Source organism: Triticum aestivum, chromosome 3B, assembly GCF_018294505.1.
Source record: "Triticum aestivum cultivar Chinese Spring chromosome 3B, IWGSC CS RefSeq v2.1, whole genome shotgun sequence".
Classification (NCBI taxonomy): Eukaryota; Viridiplantae; Streptophyta; class Magnoliopsida; order Poales; family Poaceae; genus Triticum; species Triticum aestivum.
The window spans coordinates 545,481,773-545,495,148 of NC_057801.1; the positions used below are offsets into that span (position 1 = coordinate 545,481,773).

Here is a 13,376-nt window from a genome sequence, read left to right on the forward strand (position 1 = left end):
TGCAGTGGATCCAACTTTGATCCTGGGAAAATTCTGACATAGTTATGTCACATCTAAGCTGATGTCCATTATGTTTGTGGTATTTTTTTCTTGTCCTAGTTTTTTTTGTTTTTTGTTGTTGCATTACATATTTGTGGGAGCTTAGATGTGACATCCTTAAAAAATATCTAGTTGTGAATTAGACAAACTGATACAGTTACCCCCGTCCAGCCTTCACATTTTTCTGTTCGATGATTTGGTGCACAACCCTGCATATTTGTCAATTATTCTCCCACCGATTAGTATAATGCACTGCAAGAGCCCTTAGATTTTCAGTACTGCTCCCCAAGAACTGAACTGCACAAATCTTTGTTAGCAGTGTTTCTTCTCTCTGTCAATTTCATGCCCAAGAAAATAACAGAACTGTCAACTACTCCCTCCGTCCAGAAATACTTGTCATCAAAATGAATAAAAGAGGATATATCTAGATGTATTTTAGTTCTAGATACATCTCTTTTTGTCCATTTTGATGACAAATATTTTCGGACGGAGGGAGTACATGAAAATAAGCAACCAGTCAACAGTTGCATACTCATTTCAGAAATAAGCAATCTATAAAATAACTCTGACACGATCGCAAGCAGAACTAAATTAGTCCAATCACCTGAGGTTATAGGCTTATTCACAAACCGATCTCTGTACCTCTCAGTTTAGTTGTAGCGCGGGGGGGGGGGGGGGGGGGGGGGGGGGACTTGTATGAGATTTCACATTTAGGTGAGATCATGATATCAACTCTAAAAAAAATCATATTTAAACATTTTGAAAAAATCAGAAATTATTTGACAACATCCATGTGGGGTATGTCTATAACTCCGAAAAAGTTCAGCTCAAAATTCAATGTACATTTAGAGATTCAAAAAACAGAAATTCAAATGTGAATAGTGAGTGCTTTGGGTGAATAGTACGTTGACACTATTCACATCCGATTTTGTCTTTTTCTATTAGTGTAAGTTGAATTAGGAGCTGAAACTTTTCTAGGTTGTAAATCAAACATTGAAGTGTGTCTACAAAAATTTGAGAATATTTCAGCATGTATTTTTTTTCAAAAAAATCGATCTCATAGATCTCACCTAATATGAGATCTCACACAAGTCTCCCCCGTTCTAGCGGACCTAACCAACTGGGACAGCTACTAGTTGTACGAACTATCACCCAATTTTTAATTGAAAAAGAACCACATTCCCAGTCTGGTTTCTTTTTTCCTTTTTTGGCCGTTTTTTCTTCAGATTTTTTTCTTTTCTTTTCTTAATTCGCAAACTTTGTCTAATTTCATGAATTTTTTTTTCATATTCATGAATTTCCACAAATTCATGAACATTTTCTGAATTATGAAGTTTTTTCAAAAACAATTTTGCCAAATTCATGAACTTTTTCCAAACTCACAAACTGTGTTTCTAATCTATGAACTTTTTCTTTCCTTTTTTGTTTCTATTTTATTTTATTAGATGCATTATCTTTTTTAAAAGTTGCAATTTTTCAAAATAGATGGACCCTTTGAAATTCATGAACTTTTTCTTCAAAATTGATGAACATTAATCCGTGAACCCTTTTCCAAAGTTTTAAAAATCTTTTCAAAATCGATGAACTTTTTTAGAATTTATGATTTTCTCTTCAAAATTGATGAACTTTTTCATGTTTTGTGAACTTTTCTTCAAAATATATGATTTTTATTTCAAAATCAATGAACTTTTTTTCAAATTCATTGAACTTTTTTAAAAAAATCGATGAATTTTTTTGAAATCGATACTTTTTTTTCAAATCCGTGAAAGCTTTTGACATTTGTGAAAAATATACAAAATCCTTGGACATTTTTTAATTCATGAATATTTTGGTTTTTATTTTTTGTAATTTTCTAAATAATTTAAGCTAGGTACAAATATATATGTTTTGTACTAGAAGAAGCAGCAAATGTCCAAGGATTTTGAAATGAGATCTCACATTTAGGTGAGATCGTGAGATCGACTCTACAAAAATCATATTTGAACATTTTGAAAAAATCTGAAATTATTTGACAACATCCATCTAGGGTATGTCTGCAACTCCAAAAAACTTCAGCTCAAAACTCAACGTACATTTAGAGATACAAAAAACGGTAATTCAAATGTGAATAGTGACAGCTTTGGCTGAATAGTACGTTGACACTATTCACATCTGACTTTGTCTTTTTTTCTATTAATGTACGTCGAATTAGGAGCTGAAACTTTTCTGGGTTGTACATCAAACATTGAAGTGTGTCAACAAAAATTTGAGAATATTTCAGCATGTATTTTTTTTCAAAAAAATCGATCTCATAGATCTCACCAAATATGAGATCTCACACAAGTCTCCCCCGTTCTAGCAGACCTAACCAACTGGGACAGCTACTAGTTGTGCGAACTATCACCCAATTTTTGCTTGAAAAAGAACCACATTCCCAGTCTGGTTTTCTTTTTTCTTTTTCTGGCCGTTTTTTCTTCAGTTTTTTTTCTTTTCTTTTCTTAATTCGTAAAATTTGTCCAATTTCATGAAAAAAATCATATTCATGGATTTCCACAAATTCGTGAACATTTTTTGAATTATGAAGGTTTTTCAAAAGAAAAATGCCTAATTCATGAACTTTTTCCAAATTCACAAACTATGTTTCTAATCTATGAACTTTTTCTTTTCTTTTTTTGTTTCTATTTAATTTTATTAAATGCAATATCTATTTTTAAATTTGCTATTTTTTAAAATAGATGGACCTTTTAAAATTCATGAACTTTTCCTTCAAAATCGATTAACATTTTTTAAAATCCGTGAATTTTTTTTCAAAATTATAACTTTTCAAAATCGATGAACTCTTTCAAATTTACGATTTTCTCTTCAAAATTGATGAACTTTTTCATGTTTTGTGAACTTTTCTTCAAAATAGATGATTTTTATTTCAAAATCAATGATTTTTTTAAATTCGTTGAACTTTTTTTTTCAAAATCGATGAACTTTTTTGAAATTGATATTTTTTTTCAAATCCGTGAAAGCTTTAGATATTTGTGAAAAAAAATCAAAATCCTTGGACATTTTTTATTTCATGAATATTTTGGTTTTATTTTTCTAATTTTCTAAATAATTGATGCTAGGTATAAATATATATATATTAATGTTGTACTAGAAGAAGCAGCAAATATATGCAATGATGAATCCAATGATATGTATTTGGTGGTGTACATGTTGATATATCTTTCTACAAACTTGTTGAACGTACATAAAGTTTGACTTCAGACAAAACCTAATATGCAGAGTAAATAAAAAGGGAGGAAGTACTAGATAGAGACACTGTTCATGGCTCACACACACTTCTAGCTCAAAAAAAAAGGCTCACACACTTCTAGCTAAAAAAAAGGCTCACACACACTCCTAGTAGCTAAAAAAAGGCTCACACGCACTTCTAGCCAGACTGCTAGATTTATTTATTTTTTTGCCATGATAGAGACTCCTAGTTCACTCCCACAATGGACTGATGTACGGTTGCTCCGCGCTCGCCTCGCCGCCGTAGGATGGGTAAAAGGAGTAGTAGCTTCTCCCTTCGTCCCACTCCATGGCCATGCCGTCCGAGTACCACTCCCCCACGCAGTCGCCGTTGAAGAAGCCAAAGGCGGCGCCCTCCATCTCCTCCGCCCAGTACCCCACGGCGTTGCCAACGTCGTCCAGGACGTACGGTCCCGGCGAGCACCCGCAGCCGTCAAAGCCGGAGAGGATTATGCCGTCGAGCCCGCAGTCCTCGCAGCCCGCCTCCTGGTGCGGGTGGATCAAGTTCAGCTCCTGTAGGCCGTCGTCGATCCAGCCTTCGCCGACGTCGTCGGCCGGGAAGCCGAGCTGGTGATGCTTGCAGCCGACTGCCGCCGCCTCCTCCTCGGCGGCGAGCGATGCGTCCAGGAGCTCGACGAGCAGCTCAGCACCATCGACCTCAGGTACATCCGTGACGCAGCGCTCCCGCTCCCGCTGCGGCTCCACGATGCACTCCATACTGAATATTGCTCGTTCCTTTGTATGCAGAGGAGAGGAGAATGTTGTTCAGGTGTGTGTGTGGTGTGTTGATCATGGCAGGGTGGTGCGGTGTCGTGTGATGATTTCAGTGGGAAGCGTTTTATAGCGCGAGGTGGGGTGGGACGTGCCAGCTGTGTGGACGCCGAATTGATCGGCAGGATGGCATGCATGTGGACCGCACACCACTTGACGCCATTGATGGCTAGTGCTGCTTGCCCTGATCAAGGGTCGATTTGCTTCTAATGCGAGCTACCTAATTGTTTCGTACATGCATGCGGCTTCGCCGTGTTGCATTTGCACGCATTGTCGCTCCAGCTTGAGAGCGTCAGGGAGGCTTTCTTATGCCTTGTACAATCCTAGGTGCCTATGAAGGTGTTTAGAAAAATAAACTGATTTTTTTAAGTATCCGTGCCTATTTCTATATTTCTATAGGAGAGACGCCTAATTAAGCGTCTGACTTTTACAAATAAGCACCGGTGCTTAAGAAAAATCTGACTTATTTTTTCAAGTACCTCTCCTAAGCACCTTGCATTGTACAAGGCCTTAGGCCCTTTTATAGACTGGATTCATGAGTGCTTAGGAGGTGCCTAAGGAAAAAACCCGGGTTTTTTCTAAGATTGGATTGCACAGATGATCAGGAAGGCAGGCAGAAGCAAATATTTGCTTCCGGTGCTAGCCGGTGCCTGGGAGAATAACTGCTCCCTGTAAGCCATGAACGCTTCAACCCAGTGCCTTCATTAACAAAAGAAGAAGAAAAAAAACAAAAGAAGAAGAAAAAAAGGCAATTTCTGTGGACACTTTACATTCGTCTCAATCTCAGAACCCAAGAAAGTCACCGAAGTCTTTATGAAATCTGAATGGATACAAGCAATGCAAGAAGAGCTTCAACAGTTTGAGTTGAACAATGTGTCGGAATTGGTCAAGCGTCCTGATCCTCGAAAGCACAATATCATTGGCACCAAATGGATATATCGCAACAAGCAAGATGAACATGGTCAGGTGGTCAGAAACAAAGCTCGTCTAGTTGCTCAAGGCTACACTCAAGTGGAAGGGATTGACTTTGATGAAACTTTTGCTCCCGTGGCAAGGCTTGAAGCCATTCGCATACTGCTAGCCTATGCAAATCATCACAACATTCTCCTTTATCAAATGGATGTGAAGAGTGCTTTTCTCAATGGAAAGATAGAAGAAGAAGTATATGTTGCACAACCTCCTGGCTTTGAAAATCCAAAACATCCTGATATGGTGTACAAGCTCAACAAGGCATTGTATGGCCTCAAACAAGCCCCTCGCGCTTGGTATGATACGCTCAAAGACTTCCTGAAGAGCAAAGGCTTCAAACCTGGTTCACTGGATCCTACCCTCTTCACGAAGACTTATGACAGTGAACTGTTTGTGTGCCAAATATATGTGGATGACATTATCTTCGGCTGCACCAACAAGAAATACAGTGATGAGTTTGGTCATATGATGCAAGAGCAATATCAGATGTCCATGATGGGTGAACTAAAGTTCTTTCTGGGTCTCCAAATCCGTCAGCAACGCAACGGCATCTTCATTTTTCAAGAAAAATATCTCAAAGATTGCCTGAAGAATTTTGGAATGCAAGACTGCAAAGGATACACGACGCCAATGCCAACCAAAAGTCATTTGGGTCCCAACAATAATGATAAAGAATTCGACCAAAAGGTATACCGCTTCATGATTGGTTCTTTGCTTCATTTATGTGCATCTAGGCCAGATATAATGCTTAGTATTTGCATGTGTGCCCGACTCCAAGCGGCACCAAAGGAATTGCATCACTTAGCTGTGAAGGGAATACTTTGATATTTGGCTTACACCCCAACACTAGGATTATGGTATCCAAAGGGCTCAGAGTTTGATCTAGTTGGATTCTCAGATGCTGATTATACTGGTGACAAGGTTGATCGCAAGTCCACATCAGGCACATGTCACTTTCTGGGACGATCACTTGTCTGTTGGTCTTCAAAGAAGCAGAACTATGTATCTCTCTCCACTGCTGAATCCGAATACATTGCTGCTGGATCTTGCTGGGCTCAGCTTCTCTGGATGAAGCAAACTCTCAAGGACTATGGTATACACCTGAAGAATGTGCCTCTTTACTGTGACAATGAGAGTGCCATCAAGATTGCCAATAATCCAGTTTAGCACTCGAAGACAAAGCATATTGAGATTCGTCATCACTTCCTCAGAGATCATGTTATGAAGGAAGACATTGATATCATCCATGTCAACACTGAAGAGCAACTGGCTGATATCTTCACAAAGCCCTTGGACGAGAAAAGGTTTTGCAAGTTGCGGTGTGAGCTAAATATCTTGGAATCCTCAAATGTCCTGTGAATGGGACACACATTTTAACACTTATGCATTTTGATGACTTAGATGTGCAACACACGAAGTAACGTATATCTTCAATCAATGAAGACATACACTCCAAGTGTGAATAAATTAATGCGGAATTTGACTTCGGAGCGCCACGATAATTGTGCGTCGTGTCTGGGTCCAATACTTCCTATGCGGTGGGTAACGCCATCATCAAACTTTTGTTTGAGGTGCTTCTCTTGGCGTTATGTTTGCATAGTCTTCATAACTGAGTTGTCTTTATTTCTGACTTATATTCGAATTTATCTTCATATGATTGATTTGGCCTTAAACTGATTGCATACTATTTGTGTTCTGTCCTCCACAGCATTCACTTATAGTTATGACTTCGTGTTGAATCTTTTGATCTAAGTGAATGTGATCGGACCCTAATCTAACTATGCTTCTACCTCAACTCCATCTGTCCAAATCATATGTATTCTATTGAAAACTGTCGATTGTCTTCACTGAACCTTGTCAGCTGAAGCCAATCTGACAAACATTCATGTTTGTTTTAAATGTGTTATCTTTATTATCGGAAATCCGAAGAATTCGGAACGATCGCCCCGACAATCCAGGTGTGCGTGGGAACATGGAACAACTACCCAAGAGTTGCATGCGCGCCATGTGTCATTCAAATGCGAATCGCCAGGGGCACCTGCGTAATTACGCTGTGTTGTCCCTTTCCTTATAAATGCACATCCCATCGTGGTCAAAATTCTTCTTCCACCTCGCCACCTCCCGAAAACCCTAGCGCCACCGCTAGCACTCGACGACGCTGGCGACAAAGCACTTAGCTGCCGCGACTTCTCCGACGCCGTCCTCACGCCGGCCGCGGACCTCATCTTCTCCGCCGCCGCCGTAGCTGTCTCTCGTCGCCAAGTTAGGGCACGAGAGATTGAACTGCTCGGCCTCAACTTTCCCTCCGTCTAGCAGTTCATCATGTGGTAATTAAAACTCTCTTTTTACTATCTTTTTGATCCGATAGATTCATCCTTCCTTACCAAAAGTAGTTTCTACAACTCCAAAGTTGAATCTATCACACTCTGCATCTCATAATGTGCCTAGAATGTTCACTTATGCTTCATTACAAGTTGATTCCTCACTTGTACTTATTTCCGGATTTGTACAACTCTGGAACCAACTCACATGAACTAAGTGAATATCTTCGTGTTATGAGGTCAATGTCTTCAAACTGATTTATCTTCAAAATCATCTGAGAATGCATATGACCTCTTCCCCTTCCCTCGCATCTCTAATGATGTCACAGGTACATGTTCGTGGGAGAATCCCTTGGTTCTCATAGTCTGCACTCATTTGCAGAATTCTTCTAGAGTCACATCAATTCACCTGAAGCAAGTTCTTGTCTGACTAGCTGCAAGAAGCCATTGCACGTTCTGAAACCCTTCAGCTTAAACTTCATGACAACTGAAAAGTCAGCATGGAAGGGAGGAAAACATCGTCGTGGTAACACTTCAAAGGATTTGCCTCCTGATCTGCACGAGCTGTACAAAACTAATCCTGAGGAAACCTATACCGGCCGCAAGAATCGAATCCAGTGGATTCGAAGATATTGGGCTGAAGAATGGTTCAAATACCGCTTCATCACTGAAGAATATGCAGAGAAAAATGCCATCAAGGCACCCTGGGGAGATATTGTGTACAAAAATCTTCAACCCCAGTCTCTTTCCGAAGCCATCCAACGGGAATTCTATCCTTGCATGGTTCGCGGACCAAAGCCAGAGAATGCTGACCCTTCTTCTCTGCTATAGTGTCACGAAGACCATCTCTTTAAACACAATTACCAGTTCGCCAAAGACTCAGCTGCGAAGAACAAGAAGGCTCCAGGGCTCGACTGCAACCCTGGTCCTTCCTCACCTCGGGATGATGGCACCCGCGAAGCCAATGAGAATAGGATTGGTCCCTTCTACAACTTTGAAGGCCTCCTCGCTCACATAGCTGTACAAGGTGCCAAGGTGGATCATTCTGATGATGATGCTGACACAGATGAAGCTCCTGCTCCTACTCCAAAGCCGCAGAAGCAAAAGAAGGCTAAAGCTTCAAAACCCTCTGCTGCACCAAAGGCTTCTTGAGTGAAGCCGTTGGCAACTGCCCCTCCTGCTCCAAGCAACGCCTTTGAAGATCTCTCTCGCGTCTACAAGAAGCATGAGAAGCCACAGAAGAAACCTATTCAGAGACTCAGTCAAGCACTGACACCAGCTGACATTCTGAGGAACGAATCTGAAGCCATTGATTTGTCTTTAGATGAAGAATTTGGTGAGGATGCTCTGGAGCAGCTGATCAAGAGCAAGCAAGAGGGGGAGATCTTCAATTATCTGACCCTCTTTGATGTGAACATCTTGCACAATTTCATTGATGAATGGTTTGACAATCAAAATCTCAGCTTTGATGATCTTCAACTCCCCATTAGCATCAGTGTCGCCTTCCAAGGCGCAATTGCTCCTGAGCTGGCTCTGGCCCGGCGAATTGTTGAACTGAAACACAAGATTGATTTCGAGAAGGAACAATTCAAGAAGCATGTGGCCAAGTTGAGTGTGGCTGATGTCCAAAAATTCAAGGTGATGTTGAATGACCTTAAAGAAGCCTTTCGCAAGAAGCGTGAAGAAGCCAAAGGCTCAAGAGAACGCATGAAGATTCTTGCTGTCAAATGTGTTCAGGCTTACAACAAAGCTGAAAAGCGCAAGGCACTCGGGCATCCTGATATTGACCCCAAGATGGCTGCCAAGCAAAAGAAGAAGTCTACTATGGCCCCCACTGAAGCTCCAAGGCGGGAAGAACCTCGCATTGTCTTCCCTGCCAGCATGACAGGCTCTAAGCCTAAGGTCTCCATAGTGGCTTTAGATTAGCAGAAGACCAAGGCCGCTGAAGCCGAAGCCAGAAAGCGCAAAATCAAGCGCACTACTGATGATGCACCACCCCCAAAGAAGAGAAAGACCAAGAAGAAAGATCGGGCTGCTTCCAGAGAGCCCCTAGTTGTTGAACCCATTGCTTGTGCTCCCCTCCATATGACAATCAAGAGCGTCAGCTGATTGTTCATGAGCCTGCTTCCATAGAGGCTCCTGAAGAACAAGAAGTTCCAGTCGTCGATCCTATCGCGACTGAAGACATTCGTCCCCAAGACAATGTAGAAGATGATGAAGTCCTTCCTCAGATTCAGAACCCCACAGTATCATCGCCTATTCTCACGAACAGCGAACTCATCAGTATTGGTCGTCCTTTGACGCCAATCACACAGGATGCTTCATGGGCTGATCGCCCCCAACCAGATACCCCAGTTCAAGACTCCCCAAGTACATCGCATCCTACGCCAACGCAGGGTACCAGTCCAATTGTCAATGATGAAAATTACATGGAGACCACACCATCACCACAGACGTCACCCGTGTTTCAACGGCTTCGCAAAGGCCTGAGGCCTTCGGTCTCCATGACGACTATCACGGAAGAGGATTCACACCAATCCAGCTCAGTGGCACGTCAAAGTGTTTCCTGAAGACAATCCTTCTGTGACGGTTCATGTGCCCGAAGCTAATGCTTCTGAAGAGATTCCGGCTGCAGCAGCCGATGACAGACAAGAAGAACCAGTTGCCACACACCCCACAAATCAAGAAGTTGTTCTCGAGGAGAACGTATCTGTGCCCGACCCTCCAGCTACACAAGTGGAGGTTGAGAATACTAAGGCGGCCACCAACAACGCCACTGAAGCCAATGACGTTGTCATGGCTGAAGCCAATGTGGCGCCTCAAGTCAATACAGTGAATGAAGCCAATGCTGCACCTGCATCCAATGTGCAGCCTGAAGCTAATGCAGATGGCACTCCTCCTGTTCCGCCTCCAAGGCCACACACAATTGAGCATGCATTCTATCAAGGCGATCTTGTTCCTGTACGATGGCCAATTCTGGTTCCTCCGCCTGCTCCTGGACCACAATTTGACTACCATGTGGAGCATAGGCCTTAGGTTCAGAAGCCAAAACCAAGACTGCCCAGATTCCCAGATTCTGCATCAGCACCAGGCTCCTTCAATGTCAACGGCTTCATTGCACACAACACCTTCTTCGATTCTGGCAAGAACCCATATTCCAAGCCAAGAATCTCATCAGATCGGTTCTGGAGCTACCAGCAACGCAACTACTACTCCTGCATTCTATACAATCAGGAGCGCATATTTCCTCATACGTGTCTGGACACTGAAGCCATTGCTGGTCTGCCCTGCCTTGAAGAAGCCCTAGACTGCTTTCGTGATGCTGGCCTTCTGCAGTTTGTCACCGACAAGGAACATTGGAATGAAGAGCTTCTCCTGCAATTTTATGCAACCCTCCACATTCGCGGCTACAACAGGGATACAACGACATGGGTCCTTGAGTGGATGACGGGCAACGTTCATCATGAAGCCAAAGCCTTTGATCTCATTGAGCTTACCAGCCTCTCCACTCCAGGCGAACTGTATGAACCAGGTTGTCAGCTTCACCACGATGCATTGGAGAGCATCTTTCAGAAGCCTGAGCCCAACATGAGCCATATGCTCAGTATGATGAAGCCATTGCCCTCGGATGCTGAGTATCCCAAGGAATTCCTTGTTGAAGACCTTGAGTATCTGCCACACACAATCTATCATATCATTCAGCGAACTCTATGGCCGATCAAGGGGCATTCCTCCTCAGCAAAGCTTGAAGGAGCAATGAAGACATTGGTCTTCTACATACTCAATGGCAAAAGCTTCAATGCTCAAGATTTCTTCATACGCCAGTTCGCTGCATCTGGGTCTGACATTTTCGGTCTCAAATTTTATGCTCCTTGGGTTATGCGTCTGATTAAGCTGCACTCTGCTATTGACTATCAGCCCTCTGCACGCAACCATATTATCTTCCTGCCAGAGGTTGATATGTCAGTCGAAGCCATTTACCCAGAGCCTGCCAAGGAAGCGTTATATCTTCACAATGCAGATCGTCAGATTTTCACTTAGGATGTTGACGGTGTTCAAGCTGTTTCGCGTGTCTATCCATTGGTCGGCAACACTCGTCGTGCACGTACAAAAGCCACTGAAAGCACCATTGCGCCAAGGTCTCACAAGCGCTCCCGTGTACTCAATGACCGTGAGCTTCTTGTGGCCCTACATCAGAAACAAGACAAGCATCACTTCTGGCTGAAACGACAGATGCAAAGCCTCTTGGTGGATGTTAATCGCATTCGCAGTCTTGCTACCAAGAATGTTTTTGTCACTCATGAAACCTATCGGAGGTCCTAGAAGAGTCTGACATTACTAAGTGCTGAAGTTGATCTTCAAGACGATGGCTTCACTAAGAGATTCAAGTTCGACTCCACTCCTCCACGGAATGCTGTGCTACATCGAACCCCATCTCTTGAAGACTCAGAATACTCTTCCTCCGCAGCCACTGTTCACGCTAGAGTTATTGATGAAGCTGATGATGCTACCTCACCACCTCCAACCTCAGCACGTGTCGACACTGCACCAAGTACTTTTGCACCACCTAACCTCAAAGATGACCCTACTGCTTCACCTACTCCTCATGGGAACGAGTAGCGACTATGTCTTCAAACCTTTTTGGTCCTTACTGACAAAAAGGGGAGAAGCATATGTTGATAGTCTTCAAGCGGGTCCATATGGGTGGTTGCTATACTTTTGCCTGGTGTCTACAACTCTCGTTTTTGATACATTTGGTTATTTGAGTTGTAACACCTAAACTCGATGGTTGTCTGCTACTTTTTGCTACTATTCTGTGATGCGACGATAAATTCCGCATATGCGATGATAAATCCCGCATAAAGTCATGTCGCAGACATCCATCTTTCATTATGCATGTCATTATCCTTCTATATCTTCTCATGCATGATGCATTGTCTTCATATGGTGAGATGGATCTCCACAAGTACAACCTGCCATGTGCATTTGCATTCCAACGCAAAACATTTATATGCACATCTTTAGGGGGAGCCTCTTGCCATATATGAAAACAATGCCTTAATCCCCTACAATTTCTCATACTTTTATCCCCATTGAAAACTTCAACCAGTTTGTCATCAATCACCAAAAAGGGGGAGATTGTAAGTGCATCTAGTGCCACCCCTAGTTGGTTTTGGAGTATTGACGGCAAACCTGGTTGAGGGACTAATGTGTTTGTGAGAATTGCAGGATAACACAGGTAGTAGTCCCTCATTGATTCGGTTTACCTACCGGAGCTGACCCCTAAAAATGTGTGAAGACACTGAAGACAATGGTGGTCTGTGAAGATATTCATATTGAAGACTATGACATGAGAAGACATTGAGTGAAGACTATGGAACGCGAAGACTTAGTTGTTTCGTTGTTTCCTTTTCTTCTTTGTTGAGTCATGGAACCACCGCACTGTTAAGTGGGGTCCCAGTGAACAAAATCAGAGTGACTAAAGTGATGCTCAAACAAATCCTATGTCTTCGAGCAAAGACAATGAGAGCAAATTTTATCCAAAGTCGGATGAGTCAGCTTTACTTGTAGCCCAAGTCAAGTTGCCGCGTGTGTTTGAAATCTGACCGTTGCGACACGTGTCAGTTCCTTAGTGACCCGGGGTCATTTCGGACAAATCAGGTCGGGTTGCCCTATGGCTATAAATAGCCCACCCCCTACACCATAAATTGGTGGCTGCTCAGAGTTAGATACGGCTTTTGTCGTTTGAGAGCAACCCACCTCCGAAGCTTTTGAGAGAGAATCCTTGCGAGGATAAAGCCCAAACCACCCAGAGCCCAGAGTGTATTTGGCATCACTGAAGTCTTTCTGTCGGCGTGATCTGAAGACTTGTTACACTTGAGGATTGTGAATCCTCCAAACGGTTAGGCGTCACGTTCTGAGCATCCAAGAGTCATTGTGGATTGTCAGTGAACAAAGTCTGTGAAGGTTTGAAAGTCTACCTTGAAGACTTACCTGAGTGATTGGGCGGGG

The 13,376-nt window shown here is 42.6% G+C and overlaps 1 protein-coding gene across 1 annotated transcript; it reads right to left on the reverse strand.

The window, feature by feature from the left end:
- Nucleotides 1-3,181: 3,181 nt before the first annotated feature.
- Nucleotides 3,182-4,113, reverse strand: LOC123065681 (uncharacterized). The gene has a single exon (XM_044488919.1). It carries the CDS (start codon nucleotides 4,018-4,020, stop codon nucleotides 3,496-3,498), a length of 525 nt encoding a protein of 174 aa, XP_044344854.1. The 5' UTR covers nucleotides 4,021-4,113; the 3' UTR covers nucleotides 3,182-3,495.
- Between the last annotated feature and the right edge of the window lie 9,263 nt (nucleotides 4,114-13,376).